Source organism: Dermochelys coriacea, chromosome 1 (genome assembly GCF_009764565.3).
Source record: "Dermochelys coriacea isolate rDerCor1 chromosome 1, rDerCor1.pri.v4, whole genome shotgun sequence".
NCBI lineage: Eukaryota > Metazoa > Chordata > Testudines > Dermochelyidae > Dermochelys > Dermochelys coriacea.
Window position 1 is genome coordinate 231314717 of NC_050068.2, and position 21611 is coordinate 231336327.

The 21611-nt window shown below is 43.7% G+C and overlaps 1 protein-coding gene across 2 annotated transcripts in view; it reads left to right on the top strand.

Moving 5' to 3' along the window:
- Positions 1-21611, top strand: part of TM7SF3 (transmembrane 7 superfamily member 3) — a 45694-nt gene that overhangs the window by 20745 nt on the left and 3338 nt on the right. The window contains exons 1-11 of one of the 2 annotated variants that reach the window (XM_043516115.1): positions 7568-7667; positions 8148-8302; positions 9677-9827; positions 10371-10491; positions 12675-12846; positions 14133-14310; positions 16153-16239; positions 16744-16824; positions 17614-17766; positions 19422-19519; positions 20898-21060. In XM_043516115.1, the coding sequence (XP_043372050.1) occupies positions 7583-7667; positions 8148-8302; positions 9677-9827; positions 10371-10491; positions 12675-12846; positions 14133-14310; positions 16153-16239; positions 16744-16824; positions 17614-17766; positions 19422-19519; positions 20898-21060 (1444 nt within the window). In that variant the 5' untranslated portion in view covers positions 7568-7582. Of the gene's footprint in view, positions 1-7567; positions 7668-8147; positions 8303-9676; positions 9828-10370; positions 10492-12674; positions 12847-14132; positions 14311-16152; positions 16240-16743; positions 16825-17613; positions 17767-19421; positions 19520-20897; positions 21061-21611 lie in introns of those variants that run through there. The other variant, XM_038376348.2, reaches the window with a different exon arrangement.

The window sequence follows — 21611 nt, forward strand, 5'->3', positions numbered from 1 at the left end:
TCTGTAACACAGTACCAAGGATAGCAGAGCCACTGGCAGGGACAAAGCATGTACAGGTTTGTCCAACAAAGGCATTTGACACTTGCCTATAAGCAAGTTCACGAGAGGTTGACATGAAGAATATTTTGTCACACGAGTTGGTTCCTGTACCAGTGTCAGTGTTCTCTGACGCTGGTGACATGAGGCTTTCCCAGACTAAGTGTAAGCTAAAGAACCAGCTGCAGATAGAGGTGTCAACTATACAGGTGATGTCTTGTTAAGTATGTCAAGTCATTGACCGTTCCACTTCTTTCAGTGGTATGCTGGCCAGCAAGTGATATTCAAGGACTTTGTGTCCAATTTCTGAGTCTGCACTGAACACAAGCTAGCTGCAGGTGATGTACACCTTGTCTTTGAAAAGTGCAAAGTCCTCATCACAAAGAGTGTCACAAGATCTAGCAGAGCTACAGAAGCAAGCAGGGTGCTTCAACTGAGTACAAGTACAGGGCTACGGCCACAGAAAGTTGTTTTGATGGGAACTGGAAACAAGAAACAGTTGATTAACATCGTTTCTACAGAATTCCATTCAAGACAAGAATTTTGACCAAGAGAAGCTATTGGAGCACAAGTTAGTCATTGCAGAGAGAGACACACTCCAGTTGAAGTAAAGAAGAAGGTTTGGTGATCAACAGGGAAGATATGGCCACCTGAGGAATCGGACAACTTCCTAGTACAACAAATGGTGATGCAAAAGAAAATCCAGTGGGAATATCAGTATTGTGTATTTGTTTTATTGATGTATTTTACTCTTGCATCATCATCTTGAACAGGGCCTAATTTCTTAAGTGATTATGGAATTGTATTACAAGCTTGAGAGAGAGCTGTAACAAACATTCATGCTGCTGCAGAGCAACACTAGAACATTGTGCCTGGACTGTTAGCTGCCCTTGTACCCTTGGGCAGTGATGCAGAACCATCCTATTTTGGCCTTGCCACTGTGTTGAAGATTCTGTTGGCTAGTGACTCCCTCTTTCTGTTGGCTGACATCAGTGCAGCAATCCCTGATGGCTTTGAACTGGCAAACAAACTGTGCCACCATGTCAGAAGCATGGGAGAAATAACGTGCAGTGAAAATTGGTAAAGGTACCATGTCAACACCAAAGCTCAGCTCCCTACCACTGCCAACTGAAGCATTTTATAGAAGATAAGCACATCTTCAGGCACAAGTGTGGGAAAAGTGCTTTGGAGTATTGGGTTAAGGTATTACTATAATTTAAACAGATATATATTTTGAATGTTTTCACATTAAAAAGTGTTCACTGGATGAATTGAGGATTAAGGTTTGTACTGTACCTGCCACCTCCTGCCTCATATACTTGTATTATTCATATATATATTGTGGCCAATTGCCAGCAGTACTTTGATGGGTCTCACGCTTTCTCTTCTTGGGGAGGGTTCAGGGCACTGTTTCTCACCCCTGAACTGGGGTATTAACTGCCCCACTAGTGTCCTAGAGGAGGGGAGAGGGAGGGACCCGGGCCCGCCCTCTACTCCGTGTCCCAGCCCAGGGGCCCTAGGGATAGGATTAAACCGCTTGAACTAGCGGTTCCTTCCCCTGGGCTACTTCCCTCTCCTGCCCTTCAACTTATGGGGCTTCCTGCCCTCCCTCTGCACAAACCAGGTGTCCCTATACCTAGGGTCTTGGTCTTCTTAGCCCACCACAATACTTCTCCAAACTCTCCTCTGCTTCCCTCCAAACTGCTCTCTGCTTCGACTCCTCCAGTCTGCTCTCTAATCCAACATCAATTCACTCTGCTTCAATTCCTTCCCTTGTCTGATTGAAGCAGGGGGGTTTTATCAGGTGACTGGCTTCAGGTGCTTTAATTAATCGATAGCAAACTTTCTTCCTTATACAGGGAATAAGGCTCCCTTCTAACACTCTCCTGCTGCCCTCTGGCCATGCTGTATCACAATATTAATGATATTGCAAATATTAATTCATGAAATGCATGTATTAACAACTCTTGCACCTTGTTTTTTGTATGCCCCAAATAATGTGTGAACACTTAATGATGGGTGGAGTGGCAAGGCAGGGATGAAATGTCGATCAGTCCTTTTTCAGCCTTTTTGATTATGATGTCAGAGTTGTTTCTGAGGCTGTGGATGGCATTGTGTTCTGCACGGCTGAGGTTATGGGGCAAGTGATGCTGCTTTTCCACAATTTCAGCCCGTGCACATCGGGACTCCCTCCTCAGGCCCTATGCTACTAGCACTCCCAGGTATCTTCGAGACACCATTAACTTCCTGAGGAAACTACAATCCATCGGTGATCTTCCTGAAAACACCATCCTAGCCACTATGGATGTAGAAGCCCTCTACACCATCATTCCACAAGAAGATGGACCACAAGCCGTCAGGAACAGTATCCCCGATAATATCACAGCAAACCTGGTGGCTGACCTTAGTGACTTCCTTACCCATAGCTATTTCACATTTGGGGACAATGTATACCTTCAAATCAGAGACACTGCTATGGGTACCCCCATGGCCCCACAGTATGCCAACATTTTTATGGCTGACTTAGAACAACGCTTCCTCAGCTCTCGTCCCCTAATGCCCCTACTCTACTTGCGCTACATTGATGACATCTTCATCGTCTGGACCCATGGAAAAGAAGCCTTTGAGGAATTCCACCATGATTTCAACAATTTCCATCCCACCATCAACCTCAGCCTAGACCAGTCCACACAAGAGATCCACTTCCTGGACACTACGGTGCTTATAAGCAATGGTCACATAAACACCATGCTATACCGGAAACCTACTGATTGCTATGCCTACCTACATGCTTCCAGCTTTCATCCAGACCACACTACAGGATCCATTGTCTACTGCCAAGCTCTACAATACAACCGCATTTGCTTCAACCCCTCAGACAGAGACAAACACCTACAAGATCTCTATCAAGCATTCTTACAACTACAGTATCCACCTGCTGAAGTGAAGAAACAGATTGACAGAGCCAGAAGAGTACCCAGAAGTCACCTACTACAGGACAGGCCCAACAAAGAAAATAACAGAATGCCACTAGCCATCACCTTCAGCCCCCAACTAAAACCTCTCCAACGCATCATCAAGGATCTACAACCTATCCTGAAGGACGACCCATCGCTCTCCTGCTGGTAATAGCTCACCTTACGTGATCACACTCATTGTTTCATGTTCTCTGTGTATATAAATCTCCCCATTGTATTTTCCACTGCATGCATCCGATGAAGTGAGCGGTAGCTCACGAAAGCTTATGCGCAAATACATTTGTTAGTCTCTAAGGTGCCACAAGTCCTCCTTTTTCTTTTTTGCAGATACAGACTAACACGGCTGCTACTCTGACCTGCTATGTGAATTTGGGCGGATAACTTCACCTCTCTGTTTCCCTCCCACTTTTGTCTACTTAAACAGAAAGCTCTCAAGGACAGGAACTGTCTTTACTGTGTGTGTGGTATCTAGCTCTAGCGTAGTGGGGCCTCAATCTCAGCTGAGCCCTCTAAGTGCTACTGTGATACCTATATTCGATACAGGGAAGGCTGCAGCAGCACAGCAAAGTGGTGGTGCAGGTTATTTAGTGATCTGTGGGTGGAGGACTTCATTCTCCGGGCTGTCAATATGATACTTTTCACTAGTACTAAGCTTCCCTGAACTTGTAAAAATTGTGTATTAAACTGCCCATGGCTTAAACATGTATTTTTATGCCTTTGTACACCCTGACATGTAACTGAGAACTTATCATGTAATGGTGAGGGACTCCTAAATAGGCTGTTTCTTTTCCATTCATCACTTGTTGATGCAACCAGTAATGCTGTACAAGCAGAACACATGCCTGCTTGGGATGACAAAATAACTAGAGACTTTTCATAGGAAGCTTTTAATAGGAAACCTCAGAGTAAGAAATCTTCCAACTTGATATAACTGAATGGGTGGGAAAGATGTCCTCTCTAGTACCTCTATCTTGGCTTTCCTAAATGCTTAATAAAGGATGCATTTCATTTCTAGGTGTTACCTTTGGCTGTTTACAGGCCTCTGTATAAACAAGTTGATCAGGTTTCGGTGGACAGACAGATCTTGGACACTGCAGAACAAACACCTCAGTTGGCACCCTTTTGGGGATTTTTGCATAGGCATGGAGACTAAACTGTCCTCTCAGTTTGCTTAATGAGAGCCAAGATGAATTGAACCCTTATTCCCAGCACTTAATTTGTAATGAAAGAGGTACCAGGACTCGAGCAATTTTTATATATTCAAACTAATGCACCAAGCCCAGAGATGCCAGGGCTATGAACTGCTAAACCTAGAGGTGCCAGAGCTCAGCACTGGCAAGTCCTGGCATAAATTAAGCACTGCTTGTTCCTGTAGTTTGGGGCTGAGGCAGTGGGGAAAAGCTTTCACTGGCCATACAGGCTCTGTACTGTGGCTAAACCAGAGTTAATTTTCCCATAATCTTTTTCTCTTGTGTGAATTTATTGCCTGTGAAAAATTCCTCTTTGATTCTAGATTTTGAAACTGCTCGATTCTAGAAGGCAGCTTGTTTGTTTGTTTGTTAAAAGCCAAAGACCAAGAATCTGTTTTCTTCTCCTTTTGGAGTATGAAATAAGTTCACTTTCATTAATAGATCAAACTACTGCTTTAATTGTGAATTCTTTGCTATGTTCTGTATTGTGTTTATAAATGATCTCTTTCTTAAATCTAAATGTCTGAAATGGTATGCGCAGAGGCTGCACAGAGGGGAAGCCTAATATGTGAGAGGTGACTCAAAAGTAGGCATGTTAAGTCTATCAAGTGGTGTTTGTGGCCTGCATATTAGTTCTGCGGAATCTGTAAAAACTTTTAATATGAAATCTTTTAGCACCCAGGAAGGTAACTATCAGAATGTGAACAGAGTAGCTGTGGCTGTGTTGTTGTCTTGAATCTGCAGACAACCTGAAACAATGGTTGCAAACTGTGAGTGTTTCATTGCTGATAAGGTGGAAGGGTCTGGAAGTTGTGGCATGGAAGAAACTATGCAAGGGAGACATTCAAAGAAAAAGAAACTGAGATGGATGGCGAAAGAAGAGAAATAAGAACAGAAATAACAGGGATCCTAAAAGTGAGCTTATCTGCCAGTGAATGATGCTGAATGAAGCATCAAGGTGCTACAAAACAAAAGCTAAATTTTGAATTATAACTCTGCCCTTGCTCTTTGTATAAACTTCTTGTTGACAGAAATGGGAATTATCTCTATGGACTGAAGGAAATATGGAGAACTAAATCTGTAATTCTGGCCCATGAACAATAATTAGAACTGGATTTCAGACCTCTCCACCGAATGTGTTTGAAACTGACTCTAAAAGAACTGCTGTTTGTGTGCTGACCTTATTTTTCCTGGATGAGCCATTCAGGTGTAAGTGATTTGGAGCCAGCTCAAGACTACACAAAAAGATGGGCAAAATCATTTAACAAACACTAACTGTATATAAGGGCTTGTCTACACATGGGTTATTCTGAAATAACTCCCAAGTATATATGCTCTTATTGTGAATTAAGCTAAACTGGAAAAAAGCACTCTTGTTTCCAGAATAAGGGCTGGTCTATATTGAAAAGTTACATCAGCATAGCTACCTCTCAAGGGTGTGAAAAATCCACCACCAGAGAGTAGTTAAACCAGTCTAACCCGCAGACCGTGCTAGGTCGACCAAGAATTCTCACAGGGTCACACTGATTAACGTTCAGCTGGTGTGAAAAACCAGCTGAGTAGGCGTTATGAAGTAGGGAGCAGTTTTGAGCAGTCCGCATATTGAGCAGTTAATTTAAGCTGTGGGTTTTGTTTCTACCTGTTAACTATGGTAAATAATAGGTTTCAGAGTAGCAGCCGTGTTAGTCTGTATTCGCAAAAAGAAAAGGAGTACTTGTGGCACCTTAGAGACGAACAAATTTATTAGAGCATAAGCTTTCGTGAGCTACAGCATCCGATGAAGTGAGCTGTAGCTCACGAAAGCTTATGCTCTAATAAATTTGTTCGTCTCTAAGGTGCCACAAGTACTCCTTTTCTTTATGGTAAATAATAGTTACTTCAAAGTTGCAGCTCCTGAGGCTATGTCTCCACTACAGAGTTAAGTTGACACAAGTTATGCTGACTATCATAAATGTGTTGTATGAAGTCAAAACTGAACCCTTAATGGGGCTATTGTTGCAATGAAGGGGACCATCTGAAAGCATACTATGGAGATGTTAGTCTCTAAGGTGCCACCAGGCTTCCTTTCAGAGTAGCAGCCGTGTTAGTCTGTATCCGCAAAAAGAAAAGGACTACTTGTGGCACCATAAAGACTAACAAATTTATTTGAGCATAGGCTTTCGTGAGCTACAGCTCACTTCATTGGATGCATGCCACAAGTACTCCTTTTCTTTTTAAGGATTCCTTGTTGTTTTTGCTGATACAGACTAACACTGCTACCCCTCTGAAAGCTGCTTCCTAGAAGTCAGTGATGTAACACATAAATCTTGTGCTAGAATGAAGTTTGTTTCCTTTGATAGTTCTGAATTCCTGTGCATATAATCCAGTCTGGTTGTGGTTGCTGTTACTGCAGTCCTCCCAAGTCTTATACCTTCAGAGGGGTTAACTTTAGAGTATCCTCTTGAGGGTTTAAAAGGGCACCTGACCGCTGCGTATTCTGTGAGGGTATTGGGGAAGGGAAGCAGCAGCACTGACTGTCCTCCAAGCAAATCCAATCCAACTAACAGAGGCATGGAATAATAGGCAACATCTGTCAGCATTTACTCTATGATAAGAGTTGTTCTGCTGAGAAAGTAGCTCTCCTATGTTTTTATGCTTGGTAAGTTCTCTGCTAGGTTGACTACTGGTTGGGGGTAGAGAGAACTTGGCATGAATTGTGCCTCTTGGTTCAAAACTGAAGGCTTGTCTACACTTAGTGCTGCAGCTGCACAGCTGTAGTGCTTAGTGAAGATGCTCCCTACCTCAAGAGGCGGTAACTGTGTCAGTGGGAGAAGCCCTCCTGTCAACATAGCGCTGTCTACACCGGGGATTAGGTCAGCATAACTACATCACCCTTGAGCAACATAGTTATACTGGCATAAGCTTGTAGTGTAGACTGGGGCTGAAAGAGACCTAACCATATATCTGAAAGAAGCTATTAAAAACAAAAACAGAAGACCTACTGATTACAAAAAATGAGCTTCTTTAACTTGGTGACAAATGGATTTTGAGGTGGTCTTATGTAGATTTGTTTTGTTTTCCGCCCTCAGCTACTGGCACTAATTAGGCTTTCTTGTAGAACCTGAATAACTAGTTAACATGTTAATTCTCATTATGTAGTATGCTGGATTACACAGTGTGGCTCTTCTTAAAGTAATGCAGAGGGTGTACCTCTCAATTTTGAGGATCATACTGCAGCAAGACTGGATTATTTAAGAGAAACTGTCCTGGCTTCAGCCCTCAAACTTCTCTTTGGATGAATTAACTTTTATCAGATCTTCTCAGTTAGAGACTTGTTGCGCCATCAGTGCAGAATTCCAAGATCAACGTGCACCAAGGAAAAACGTTAACTTCTCTAAAATGGCTGCGTGTGTCTTCATTAGGAAATCTTGGGTGAATTCTGGAAGTTTTGCCATTGAGTTCAGCAGACTCTGGATTCCACCTGGTATGTCTAAAGACTATATTGTGAGGCTAGTGTACTGACCGATCAGTTAGGCCAGTAGACAAGGGCAAGAGGCATTCAACATCATGTCCACTAACTCAACTCATCATATTTATTCCACATTGAATGCTGTTGGCCTTGTTTGCAGTCATTTCAGGCATGGCCAGCATTGTGGGCTAACTCAGTTCCGTACAACATAAGATTTTAGTGAGGACAGCCTCTCTGATGTACACTCCTTGTGGGTCCCAGGCTTAAATTCTCATTATGGCTTTCTTCTGGAGAAGCAGATCTTTTTATGGTGGTCTGTGGTGGTCTGATGTGAATTTAATTTTTATTTTTTAGTACCAAATTCTGCTTTTTCTTCAGATAATTAATTTTGGACCCCATAAATCTTTAAACTCATTATATCTATCTCCTTCCTCCCCTCCCTTTTAAAGATACCAACAGAACTTTTTTTGATTGTTGGCTATTTATTTAATACAGGTCTTCTTGAACTCTCTTTGGACAAGTTCAGAAATGTGCTACTTAACCAGACCATCCCAGTGGAAGCGGTAATAAGGAATATTGCAAGCAATGTGACTGTCATTATTTTTCAAGTACATTCCCACCAAAAGAATGTAACCATCTCCTTTGATAAGGTATGTATGAAGTTGGAATCTAAATGCCTCCATTGTGTTCACATTAACTAATGGTACTCCTCATTAGAAGAGGAAGATTAGAAAATCACTCTGTAGTAAGGATAAATTTGTGTTTGGAGGGGGGAATGAAACTGCATGAACCACGCATATGTTTTCAATGTTTTAGTCTAACTCCCAGACTTTAGAATTAAGAATCTTTTTCATGTCTACTCAACTTCCTTGTAGCTTGTGTCTCACAAAAAACATGGAGCCATTTTGTATATTGGGATTCTGAATGAATGAGCAGTTGGCTGCAAACTGCTCAAAAAGCTTAAATTGTGGTGCTGTCACATGACCTTTGTAACATGCTGTAACATCTCATATTTGACCTAGGACGGACATCAATATACCAGTTCCCTACTCAGTGCTCTCCACTAGGATAAAAACCTTTGGCTGTTGCGATTCATATTTATAGGTGTGGATGTTATAGGGCCCTTCTTAAAGTTTTGTGTGTTGCTTTTGTTTTATTCCCCTAGTTACCTCTTCTGGATTTATTTTTGTTAACTTCAGTGTGTGGGATGAAGGGGGCAAATGCTCTTAAAAGCTCAAATTCGTTCTCTGTTTTTCTTCCACAAATATGACTTCCCGCCCCTCTAATGAAGCATAAACATTCTTGCTGCTGAACTCTAGTCTCAGTTCAGCAACAGTAGCATTGGACAGTGTAATCTAAAGGTCAACTATTCTGTTGCAATGAGGATGTAACTGGTTTGTGGGACAAAATGTACCTTCTGCAGTATAATCTCTGTAGTAGTAGGTAGCTTTCCTGTGACTAACCCCATTCTCCTAAGCAAAACTTTCATGGGCATTTCAGCAAGGACTCATTCACAGGGTATTTGGGACAAAATTGGGGAACTTGTGACTGGTGGAGATGGTGGCTGTGCAAGTTTCTTCTCCCAGTGCTTTTAACCCATTCGCTTTTCTGGAATATTCAGTAGTACTAAACTATGGCTGCAGAGGTAACTGCATAAAGCATTGCTTTTTGTGTAGGTCCTAAATAAAGCAATTAAAAAAAAAAGTGTAAAACGATCACAAATGCAACATAGGGACTTAGAAGACTCAGAACATTGCCTCAGACTAATCACTCCAGTGTCATATTTTGAGCCCAAACTAAACGATATTGCCTCTTTAAAGGAATAAAGATGATAAGATAAAATAAAATGATAAAGCCTGTGGCTGGCTGACTTGTCTGGAGTATGCAATGATCTAATAGCTGGCAATGGGATTCGTGCCCCAGATAATGTGTGCCTTCTGGAACGAGCTCTCTGTATGTCTGTCACTCTGCAAAAACCTACTGCTGTTCTGAAGATGTGCTTGGTTTTATCTGTTTGTTTTCAGAATTCCTCTGCAAATAGCTCAGGAACTGGAGTAGACAAAGGGTTAGTTTCCATTCTTCGGCCTCAGCAGAGTGTGTGTACATGGTACCTGCAGTCCCCGGATGCCAAGCAAGTGTTGAGCACAGCTGTTTCTTTCGCTTATTCTGAGAGAGGTAAACTTCCCCCTGCCCTCTCATTCTGTTCTGTGGTAACAGAAGAGTTAAACTACAGATCTTTTCTCTGGAAGGCCATATTTGTTGCCCAGTACTATATATAGCTTGCACTAAACACACCGGAAATCCTGACACTTACTGGTGAATGGATGCCAAATTTGGGTTCAGCATTTAATCAACTGATTATATTGAAATCTCACATTAAAGCAATTGCTATCTTGGAGCTGGCTGTACAGGCTTTGCTAGTCTAAAGCCCCAGTCCTGCAAACATTTATTCCCATGTTTAAATTTAGTCGGAGTTTCACTGAAGTCAGTATGACTTACTTGCATGTATATACCTGTAGGATCAGGACCCTATATTGCAAGATCTTTGGAGAATGGACTATGCCTGTTGGTATATACCAAATGAGGCCCTAATAATAAATACAACAAAATAGCTTCATTCCGTTGCACTGCTGAGAATTCCTCGTGAGGGAGAGGAAGATTTGCTACATCTAACTGTCTGTTTGTTTGTTTGTGTTTGTTTGTTTTGTTTTTTTTTAGATCCTATCCCTGGAGGCTGCAATCTGGAATTTAACTTGGAAGTTGATCCCAATATTTATTTAGAGTATAATTTAATTGACACACGCATCAAGTTTGCCCCTGCAAACTTGGGATATGCCAGGTGTGTGTAACTTAACAAATAGCCTTCCATGTATTGCATTTGTGCAGAGCTGGAAATGCTTAATAAACAATATTATTTTGCTGGAAAGGTTTTCTCTCCTAGCAAGAGAGAATTTTGCTTATAGGAAAAGAATTAGACATCAAACAAGGGGAGATGCATAGCTGATCCTCAGAATAGGTTAACTTTGTGAGGCACAGAGGAAATGGGGTGAGGAGGCTATACATAGAATGTGAGAAACTATACAAGCTAAAATTTCTGATGTTTACCCTGGTGAAGAATACATAGTTATTGGGACTAATGATTCTTCATGGAAAACATCTATTCTGTTATAGACACCATTCTATACTACTGTTTTTTCTTCTTCATTCTATTGGTGGGCAATTATGGCCTGCAGGCTGGATCCAGCCCACGAGCAGTTTTAAGCCGGCCTGCGAGCTCCTGCTGGGGAGTGGGGTCTGGGGCTTGCCGTGCTCCAGCCGGGACACTGGGTCGGGGGCAGACCACGCGGCTCGGCCCTGCTCTGGCACCCCAGCTGGGGTGCAGGGTCGGAGCTGCACCGCATGGCTCCCGAAAGTTGTGGCATGGCCCCACTCTGGCTCCTACATGCCCCAATGGGAGCTGTGCTTGCAGACGGGGCAGCATGCAGTGCCACCTGGCCGTGCCTCCACATAGGAGCCAGAGAAGGGATATGCCACTGCTTCCGGGAGCCACTTGAGGTAATCGCCGCCCTGAGCCTCTCCCCACGCCCCTGCCCCAGCCCTGATCCCCCTCCTGCTTGCCAAACCCCTCGGTCCCAACTCAGAGCACCCTCCTGCACCTCATAGCTCAGTGGTTTGAGCATTGGCCTGCTAAATCCAGGGTTGTGAGTTCAGTCATTGAGGGGGGCCATTTAGGGATCTGGACCAAAAATTGGGGATTGGTCCTACTTTGAGCAGGGGGTTGGACTAGATGACCTCCTGAGGTCCCTTCCAACCCTGATATTCTATGATTCTATGAAACCTCTCATCCCCAGAGCCCGCACTCCCAGCTGGAATCGGCACCCCTTCCCGCACCCCTACCCCTTCCCGCACTCCTGATCCCCCCCTGCCCTCTGAACGGTCCCAGCCAAGAGCACCCTCCTACACCCCAAACTCCTCATCTCACCCCAGAGCCTGCACCCTCAACCCCAATCTTGTGAGTATTCATGGCCCGCCATACAATTTCTATTCTTGGATGTGGCCCTCGGGCCAAAAAGTTTGCCCACCCCTGTTCTATTACCATGATAGCAGGGTCCTTGTCTGGAAGTCTTATCTAATCTTGCTTCTTATCACCTGCAGTCCTAATCTTCTGCATAGTGTAATGCATCATGATAGATGGCTGTTGGCAGAAGGAGGGGAAGGATATAAGGCCAGATGGAATTTGTGCCTTTGTCGAAGCACAAACTCTTTCTAAGGAAGGGCTTTTCTAAGAGCACATCTTCACTGGCAACATTAAAGCGCTGCTGCAGCAGTGCTTTATCGTGGCTTGTGTAGTTGCTGCAGAGCGCTGGGAGAGAGCTCGCTCTTAAAAAAAAAAAACAAAAAACAAACCCACTTCCATGAGGGGCGTGGCTCCCTGCACTGGTGCACTGTTTACACTGGTTCTTTACAGCACTGAAACCTGCAGCGCGAGGGTGGGGAGGGGTTTGTTTTTCAAACCCCTGAGCGAGAAAGTTGCAGCACTGTAAAGTGCCAGTGTAGACAAGCCCTAAAGCTCTGTTATTGGATGGATTCCAAGGTAGAACTGTTTCTTCTGCATTTTAACCTACTCAAGGGGAAAAATATGAATTCTTTCCTAATGTCTGTCTGGCTGTTGTGACAATTTAAATGACAATTTGGAAAATCTGTGTTATATTTCCTTGCAATGGCTTATGTTAAGCATTAGCTATAATGGCAAGGTCTTTTGTATGTGCTGTAGAAATGCACAGTAAAACATTCTCTTTCCCAGAAGACTTTACAACCTGCTTGTATAGTTTGGAGACGGATTGAAATCTAAACTCTTCTTTAGAAAGTGCCAAATCCTGAAGCCCAGACTTGGATCTGGATGTTGAAATATCCATGTTCAGATCTGGAGTTCTGCTTCTGCCTGTTATCGATACAAATCTAAGATAAGGACTCTTGGTCTGGGTATGTGGCTAGTATAAACTTTTATTTGTCTAATTCCAGAGGTGCCAACCCTCCCTCGTGTGATTCAGGGACAGGCCAGAAGTCTAGATGGCGACTGCACTATGACATCTATCAGTATTTCTTACCAGAGAATGATCTCTCGGAAACTGCACTCCTGATCCACCTGCGAAAGATGTCTGATGTGCAGAGTGTCCGAGCTAATGGCGTTAGAGTAAGTTTGGCTAACATTTGGATTGCCAACAAAGGAATGTGTGGGGGAAGGGGTGAAATAGTTGCAGTGTTGAAACAGCAGGATGCGATGTTCCCTCTGTGTTCTATCCCTGTCATGACACCCACAAGTATTGACCTCTACTTGTGGAGTGTGACATCTGTGAAATGGGTCACAAGTCAATGGATATTGTAAAGCTATTAACTGTCAGAAATTTCTGTATATGTGCCTTGCCTTCAGGTGTATGATCAGCTAGCCAGCCCATTCTGATAATGGGAAAACGTCTAAGCTGATGCTCTGTTAGAAAGCTTTGGTGTAGGGAGCTGCCTGGAAATTGGCAGACTTCACTCCACTTCCTGTGGAGTTTGATTATATTTGCCTTGTGACTTAATTTTTTTTAAAACTTTTATTGTGAGTCTCAATACAAATTTAAGAATGATCAAAAATCTGATTTCTGCCTTCAGTCTTGAAGTTTAGCCTTAGCCAATATGGCCACCATGTCTCCTTTTTAGCAATGTGCTGAGGCCACAGGCTGGCCCCAGCAACATGGCCACTATATCCCTTGGCTGAGGAGGAAATGTGGGGTGGGAGCAAGTGAATGTAGGGGACTTACAGGAGACTGGGGAGCACAAAGGGAGAATGTGAGTAGTGCACTACTTCTCCTGTCTAGCTAGGGAGAGGATTAGAGTGGGATAGAATGACAGCTCTCCACACCCCAGGGGACAAGACAGGGGAAGTAGAGCTCCCTGTAAATAGGATGGCTGCACTTTCATATTTATTCAAGGTTGAATCTTTGACCCTTAGCTCACTCCCAAATTGGGGATGGGTCGCTTCTTACTAGAAGTGCAGAAGGGGGATCAAAATGCAGGCTAAAAAATACAATTCATGATTTGGTTTTAAAAAATCTTGTTGGGGGGGATATTTTTGGCATGGGGGGTAGTTGTAGAGTCTGACCCATGAATTTTGGGTTGGATTGGCAATACTGAGCGAGGGCTTGTGTGAACTGGCTCTTAATAGGCAGAATTCCCACTGAACTCAATGAGACTTTGGCACACAGATGACTCTTGGATTACATCCCACATTTACTTAACTCTGCCTCTAGATCTTTAAACACTGTTCCAGAGTCAGTACCCAACATGGTTAACCTTGGAACTTTCTTAGGCTAACCAAGGCATCCTGGTTGGATTGCATGCACCCCAGGCGTGATGCAAAGGAGGAAAGGGACAGAGCCTGTTGTAAGATGACAAGAGTATTTATCGCTGGTGACGAATTCTGTTTTTTTTTTCCAGCTGGTTTCCTTAACAACTGATGAAAAGACCAATGTACACTTCTCCTCCCTCCCTGGACAAGGAGTGATCTATAATGTCATCGTGTGGGATCCACTTTGGAATACCTCTGCTGCATATGTACCTGTTCATACCTATGCCTGTAGCCTCACTGCCCTTGTGGATAATTGTTCCTCTCTCAGTAAGTCCAGTAGACCTGTATGCTTGTGGTTTTTTTTTTGTTTTTTTTTTTTTTTTTTTATATATGCACTCTTGCTTTCAGTGTGAGTTGGTCTATTTAACATGATCAGACCTGGGCTTGGAGTTCTGCATTTGTCAGCAGCTTTGGAGAATATCTAACGCAGAGCAAGAAACTGCCTACTTTATGGCATTTCAGTGTATTACTAGCATGAGAAGTGATTCTATGATAGGGGGTTTCCCTAGCTTCTTTCAGCGACCCCAGATCTAACTCATCAAGTACATGAGTGCAGGTATTGCATCTACACTTTACCTGTCTACCCAAGATGTATTCTTAATCTCGTGCACCACCAGTAAGAAGGATGTAGCAAATGAAATTCATTGGTTAATGAATGTCACATGGATTAGAACAGGACCCAGCTCTCTCCCATAGCTGTGTTAACATGGCAGTGCAAAAGGGAATAAAAAAAAGTATGAAGTGTATCTGTCATCAAGCTATTGAAATATGACTCTGCATGCAGTGAATGAATCTCTTGAGTAAGAAGGTGACATTTTTTACGATTGCCTTTCTGACCATAACCGCACAAGTGAGCATCGACAACAGGAAAGCGTACCGCCTGATTCGCCACTTCCTTGAAGCTCACAAAGTTGCTTACACCTGTACAAAGTGAATGGGAGGCATGGGGGAATATTGTGAGGGAGGGAAGCAAAGCTGTTGTTCTGATGCTTATACCATATTACGCCTGCCTGATATATGGGGGTAAATGACTGTGCCAGGGACAGGGGCAGTGGAAAATCTGGCCCATGACATTTGAAAGTGAGTCGTGGGAGGTAAATACTCTTCTAAAAACATATATTGTAACTTAAGCAATGGTATTTAAACTGTTTTTGACACATATTCTGCAGTCCGTGGGAGATCTGGATAAGCTTCTTAACAAGTTCAGAGAATCAAATAAACTGTAGTGTCCCTTTTCTAATGGTTGTAACACCAATAAGAATATTGCATGCAGTGTCTTGCAATGGAATATTTGAGGAAACTCTTCTGCAAGCTTCTTTTTGTTTAATGAAGATGAGGTATTAAACAAATGACTGTAGGTCTATACTAAGCCTCGTCTACACTATGAACGTATGTTGGTTTATCTACATCATTCGGGTGTAGAAAATCCATACCCGTGAGTGATGCAGTTATACCAACCCAACTTCTGACAGAACTATGTCAACAGGAAAGCTTCTCCCATAAAGATAAGCTACTGTCTCTGGGGGAGGTGGAGGAGCTAAGTGGATGGGAGAAGCTCTCCTGTCAGGAGCATCTTCACTAAGTGCTACAGTGGTGCAGCTGCAGCGCTGCAAGTGTAGACAAGCCTTAAGGGTCTTTAAATTGTTGTATGGTGCCAGTACCCATATCATAGCATTCTGGTTCTAGGTCAGAGGGTTGTGACTTGCTGTCTAGAAACTGCGGTTGGGGGTTGGTATAGTGTTGTAATTTAAATAGAGTTGGGAACTCGTACCGTGGTAATTTTACTTCATGTTTACATGACATGTAACTTAATTGGAGATCTTGAACTTTTGCTTCAGGCTCTACTCTTCAGAGTCCCACTTCTGCATTGATATTAGAATGGGAAGGAACTACTACCCTCTGTGGGATGGAATTGGAACTGTTCAATAGTTCCAAACCCTGTTCCATTAAAGGAGATGCTCCTTCAGCTCAAGCAGTACTTTGAAAGAGCATATGCGCTGTTAATACCCAGAGTGTCCACAGCGAAAGCATAAGTGTCCATGGCTTGTTACCTTATTCACAGCCGTATGTGTATATGCACACCCAACTTTATTTTTTGTTTCCTTACAGGAGGACTCTCCACCAAAATATTCTTTACCACTTTTGCTGTTCTTGGTCTCTTTATTTGCTTCTTTGGGCACAGGTTCTGGAAAACAGGTACTGTGTATTGTGGGGGCTGAGGTGTGACTGTCTTTGTTTTGAATGGAATAGGGCTTCCTGGCTGTAGATTTAACAAGCATAATCTGCGTAATCCTCACTCTTGATCCCACATGTATCTCCTGTTTAATGAGCTTTACTCTAAGTGTTATGGGAAAGGACCCCTATTCTTGATCCCACAGTTTTATCATGGACTGAAAACTTGTGTCTGTAGTTGGTGAGAAACTGGCTGTAGAGATAACAGAACAGGAAGCTAAAACTAGCTGGAGGGGGCAGAGCAATCTTATTGTAGACTGGCTGAGTTTTGAAGAAGTGAGCTAACTTTATTTATCAGTGCCAGACATTTGGGTGGGCCTGTGCTGTTTGGTTATTTGCTCTATACAAACTACATTTTTATAACGAAAATCTCATTTCCTGGAGAATAGATGTCTTTAACGGTACACAAAAGTAGGTTTAGAATGGAAAATTGTCAGAGCAAATCAAACTGTTCTTTTATCTTTTTAGATTTGTTCTACATGGGCTTCATCGTCACGGGATTCATTTTCTTTGTATTATTTACTAGAATAACCTCCCTTAGCTATGATGGTAAGTGAGGACAAACTTGGGGGGGGGAAGGGGGCGGTGTGTGTGTGTGTGTGTGTGTGTGTGTGTGCGAGCGAGCAAGCAAGCAAGCAAGCAAGCAAGATGGGAGTCGATGGCAATGTCCCACTGAAATCAGTTGGGACTGGATCATGGCTCTTTGATAAAAGTAAAAGTTGTCCTGACACAAACAAAGCCAACAAGAGTCTGTCACGATAAATTAACATGAGACTGTGCCATCTTTAAAATTAAAAAAATCACTTTCCTGAGCCATAACACAGATTGTCCCAATTGTATCAAAAAGCCCAGAGTAACTGCTGGCTCATGATCTGCTACTTTTGATTTAGGGTGAACTGTAGGATGGCAGAGGTTAAACTGTTTGGATTTGGATACTAGAGGAAGGCCATTATTTTAGAAAGTAGTTAAGTTGTATTGTGCCTCTTCTTCCACTGTCACTGCAGTAAGAAGGGATGGTCTTGTGGTTAAGGCACTAGCCTGGCACTCTTATTGCAATGACACTACAAAATCCAGAAATATTTCTGTTGTCTCATACTGATTCTCTGGTATCCTGATCAGTGTCAGGAGGCATTTCAACAGGTACACTTGGCTTTTTTTTTTTTTTAATTGCTTCATTATCATTTCGGTTTCATCAGATAAGGGTAGACTTAACTTGAAGTAGTATTGCATACCAGCTCAACAACTGTGATCTTTTAGGACCTTACCAAAACTGGTTTTTCCAGGAATTTGACATCTTGGAGGTGCTTTTCTTACTCCTCCCTCCTTTCTCTTTTACAGTTTGTCTGATTCTGACAGCAGTAGCTGGACTCGTTGGAGGGCTTCTCTTGGTTGCTTATTGGTGGAGATTTGGCTTTGTCCTTCTGTGTATGTTGATTGTTGGACTTGTGCTGGGATCCTTCTTCTCATCAGTGATCTTCTTCACTCCACTAGGTATGCCTTGTAGCACTTTCTGTTACTGTCTGAATAGTCATTCAGAGACTGTACTGATGCAGTGACATCAAACTACTGGGGTGGGGCTGGCTTCTGAAGTAGATTCTGATGTCTTGCTACCTGTGTAGCTTGAAACTGGGCTTCTGGGAAGGATGCCACATTCTGGCTGATCTGTGGAAAGTGACTGGAGGATTAAAATGGGTGATTTACTAATTATGTACTTCTGAAATGTAGGGAGGATTCCATAGTGTGTCTGCAGCACTTTTGTAGCGATGAGTATTGTTGCATATGGCCAGAATGCTGTTTATAATAGGAGCTTTTAAAAAAACCAAATCCCCTAAGATGTGGCAGACTGCAAATGACTTTGTATTTGAACATGTTGGGGCTCCCCCCAGAGCGCTTAGTATTAAATTAGATTTCTGAAACTGCAACATTACTCCCTGCGCATATAGATCCATTCTTGCTTCTCCCCCCCAAACAAAGAATCTGAAAGCCTGTAACTTGGGGAAGGGACTGTGCTTGAAGACGTTCTGAGAGCTGCTCCTTGTCTGGTGTTGTGTTGGGAGATTAAAATACAAACAAAAAGCCTTGTGCACAGTCATGTCTTGGAGGGAGGAGTTTTACTCCTAGCTGTACCAATGTGCTCTTCTGTGTCTAGTCTGACTTCACTAACAGGTGCAGCTGCTGGTCCCCCTAGTGTATCTTAAAAAAGGCACTAATTAAAAGCCTGTTTGTACAGCTAGGCTATTGAACTGAAGTACTTCTGGGATAGTGATGTTAGCAAAACTGCTTCCTTCTCTCTCATTTTATATCTCCAGAGACCCCATTCATCTTGCTGTACCATGGCAATACTGAACTCAATTGATCGGTTCTCTTTTTTTTTTTTTCTCCCCTCCTCCCCCCTCCCCCCCCTCAAGCTAGCATAAACCATCAAGTCAAAGATCAGACTGGGAGAAGGGACAGCTCCAAGCTGTAGGTTTTCAGTTAGGTTAAATGAACTGTATGAAAGAGTTCACTAGTGTGTGACTTAGACATTGATCCTGCAATAATCTCTGTGTGCAGACCCCTGTTGAAGTCCAGTGGCGTTCCAAATTGGTGCAGGGATCGCCCATGCAGAGCTTGTGAGATTGGGGCCTTGGATTGTAAACCCATCTAGTCAGTAAGACAGTCTCTTACTTGTGTGTAAAAGTGTGCACTAGAGCCAGTTGGAATCTTAAGGATTTTTTTCTAAATATCTTGTTGACATTTCAGATTTTAACATCATTTTTTGCAAAATTTATCATCAACTTTTTTTCACTTCTCGATTAGTTCTACTGTGTACATTTACACTACAGTAGCTATATTAAACCCAGCAGACTGGTCACTAACCGTTGCGATGGACCGCAAATGATGAAGATGTTGGTTTTGTATAACACAATGGACAGAAATGGAATGGAAGAAATTCAGTGGTTGATCTGTCCTGCTGCCCATATGTAACTACACGTTCTCCCCTCACAGTACTCTGGAACGTATTCCCAGAACTCCCTGTATACTAGGATGAGGCTCTAGTCTTAAAAATATTATCAAGTGTTGTGGTCCTTTACTTTGCAAAATCACCTCCATTTACACATGAAGTCTCACTTGTGGCTGACTCACAATGTGCTGTCTCTTCACAGGAGACTACAAAGTTTTTCGTGATGATGCTGTGTTTTGGGTGACCTTTTCCTGCATAGCATTGATGGTGCCAATAGTCTTTGTTGGCTGTCCAAGAATTGTAAGTATTTTCACTACCTGGCTTCACTTTCTACAACGGTTGAGCATATGTGTATCTCTGAAAACAACATACTCCTCTAAAATTTGGTAGAGGAAGAGGTTTGCCTAAGGATGTAATCAAAAAGACCTGTGCAGCTCTCCAAAGAGTCCTGACTCTCTGAAACCTTTAGAGCCTGCCCATTACTTTTGTGTGTTTTAAAAACAAAATATGCCACAAATTATGTACGTATTGGGACCCTGTTGTGCTGGGTACAGTACAGACACCCTTAAAGATTATAGTCTCTTCAGGACTATTTTTTGTGTACATCTATACTGCATTCAGAGTGGTCACTGCAGCACATGTGGGCATATCCGAATTCGCTTTGATTCAACTTGATCAGACAATAGCAATGAAGCCATGGCGGCATGGGCTAGCTCCTAGAGCAGAGGTTCTCAAACTTCATTGCACCATGATCCCCTATTCCTACACGACCCCGGATGGAGGGGCTTGAACCCTGAGCTTGAAGCCTGAGCTTGAACCCTGCTGCCCCAGGTAGGGAAGCCAAAGTCAAAGCCCAAGCACCACCAGTCTGGGGTGTGGGGGGCCCCAAGTCTAAGCTCAACGACTTCAGCCCCAAGAAGAGGCCTACAACTTGAGCTCTGTCATCCTGGGCTGAAGCCCTCTGGCTTCGGCTTCAGCCTGGGGCGATTGGGCTCAGTCTTTGGATTTGGCCCTGGGCCCAGCAAGTGTAAGCTAATCCTGGTGACCCCATTAAAATGGGTTGGGGAGCAGGAAGGGGGTTAGGGCTCTGGGCTGGGGGTGCAGGTCAGAGATGAGGAGTTTGGGGTGCAGGAAGGGGTTCTGGGTTTTGAGGGGCTCAGGGGTGGGTTAGGGGATTTGGACTCGGGGTTGGGGCGTGGACTTATGTAGTGGCTCCTGGTCAGTGGCACAGTCGGGTGCAGAGGCAGGCTTCCCGCCTGTCCTAGCACCACGGACTGTGCTGCGCCCCAGAAGTGACCAGAGCTGCTAGGGTCCCTGGGCAACCCACTGCGTTACTGAGTCGCAACCTGAGCTTTGAAAACCACTGCACTGAGTACACCTCCAGGGTCCTGGTCGGGCTTGTACAGCTCAAGCTGCTGTGGCTTCACAGCTCTGATCTAGCAAACTTAATAACAAACTTGATTATGTCTACATGTGCTACAATTACCCTGCCGCGGTGTAGACTTGCACTAAAACAAGCTGCAACAAGTGTTTTGAAACAAATAAAAATGGGGAATGCAGGAGGGAAGACAAGGTTTTAAAAAAAAAAAAAAAACCTCTCACTATGCTGTCTGTATGGAAAAGATAGAGGCTGTTCTTTAGCTGGCCATTGGAAGATTTGATCTTTCTGTCTTTGTAGCTGAACATATTGGCCTGTGGCATAGTAGGCTCTTATTCAGTCGTCTTAGCTATTGCTTGTTACCTGTACACAAGCCTCGCTTACATCACATTGGACCTACTCAGGAGGGTTCTGAATGACGACTTCAGCCAAGCGTACACCAATGTGCCCTTCCAAACAAATGGTGAGTAATTAGGTTTTGTGTCTTCACAAACCACTGAGTAAGTAAAATGGAGTAAAATGACTCTGAAGCTCTTACTGAGAAGAGCTACTTCTTCTGGAGCCATAGCTATCTGATACTTCCATGGCCTCTGCCTTGTGGTAAGTGTGCACCTCCCATGCATTAAGACGGGGTGGCCATCCTGTGGCTCCGGAGCCCCATGGGCTCTTCAGAAGTTAATATGCAGCTCCTTGTATAGGCACCAACTCCGGGGCTGAAGCTACGGGTGCCGACTTTCCAGTGTGCTGGGGGGTGCTCACTGCTCAACCCCTGACTCTGCCACAGGCCCTGCCCCCCACTCCACCCCTTCCCGCCCTCTCCCCTGAGCCTGCCGTGCCCTTGCTCCTCCCTCCCAGAGTTTTCTGCATGCCACAAAACAGCTGATCGGGAGGTGCAGGGAGGGAGGGGGCTGCTGGTGGGTGGGAGGCTCTGGGAGCAGAGCAGGGGTGCTGACATATTACTGTGGCTCTTTGGAAACGTACATTGGTAGATTCTGGCTCCTTCTCATGCTTGGG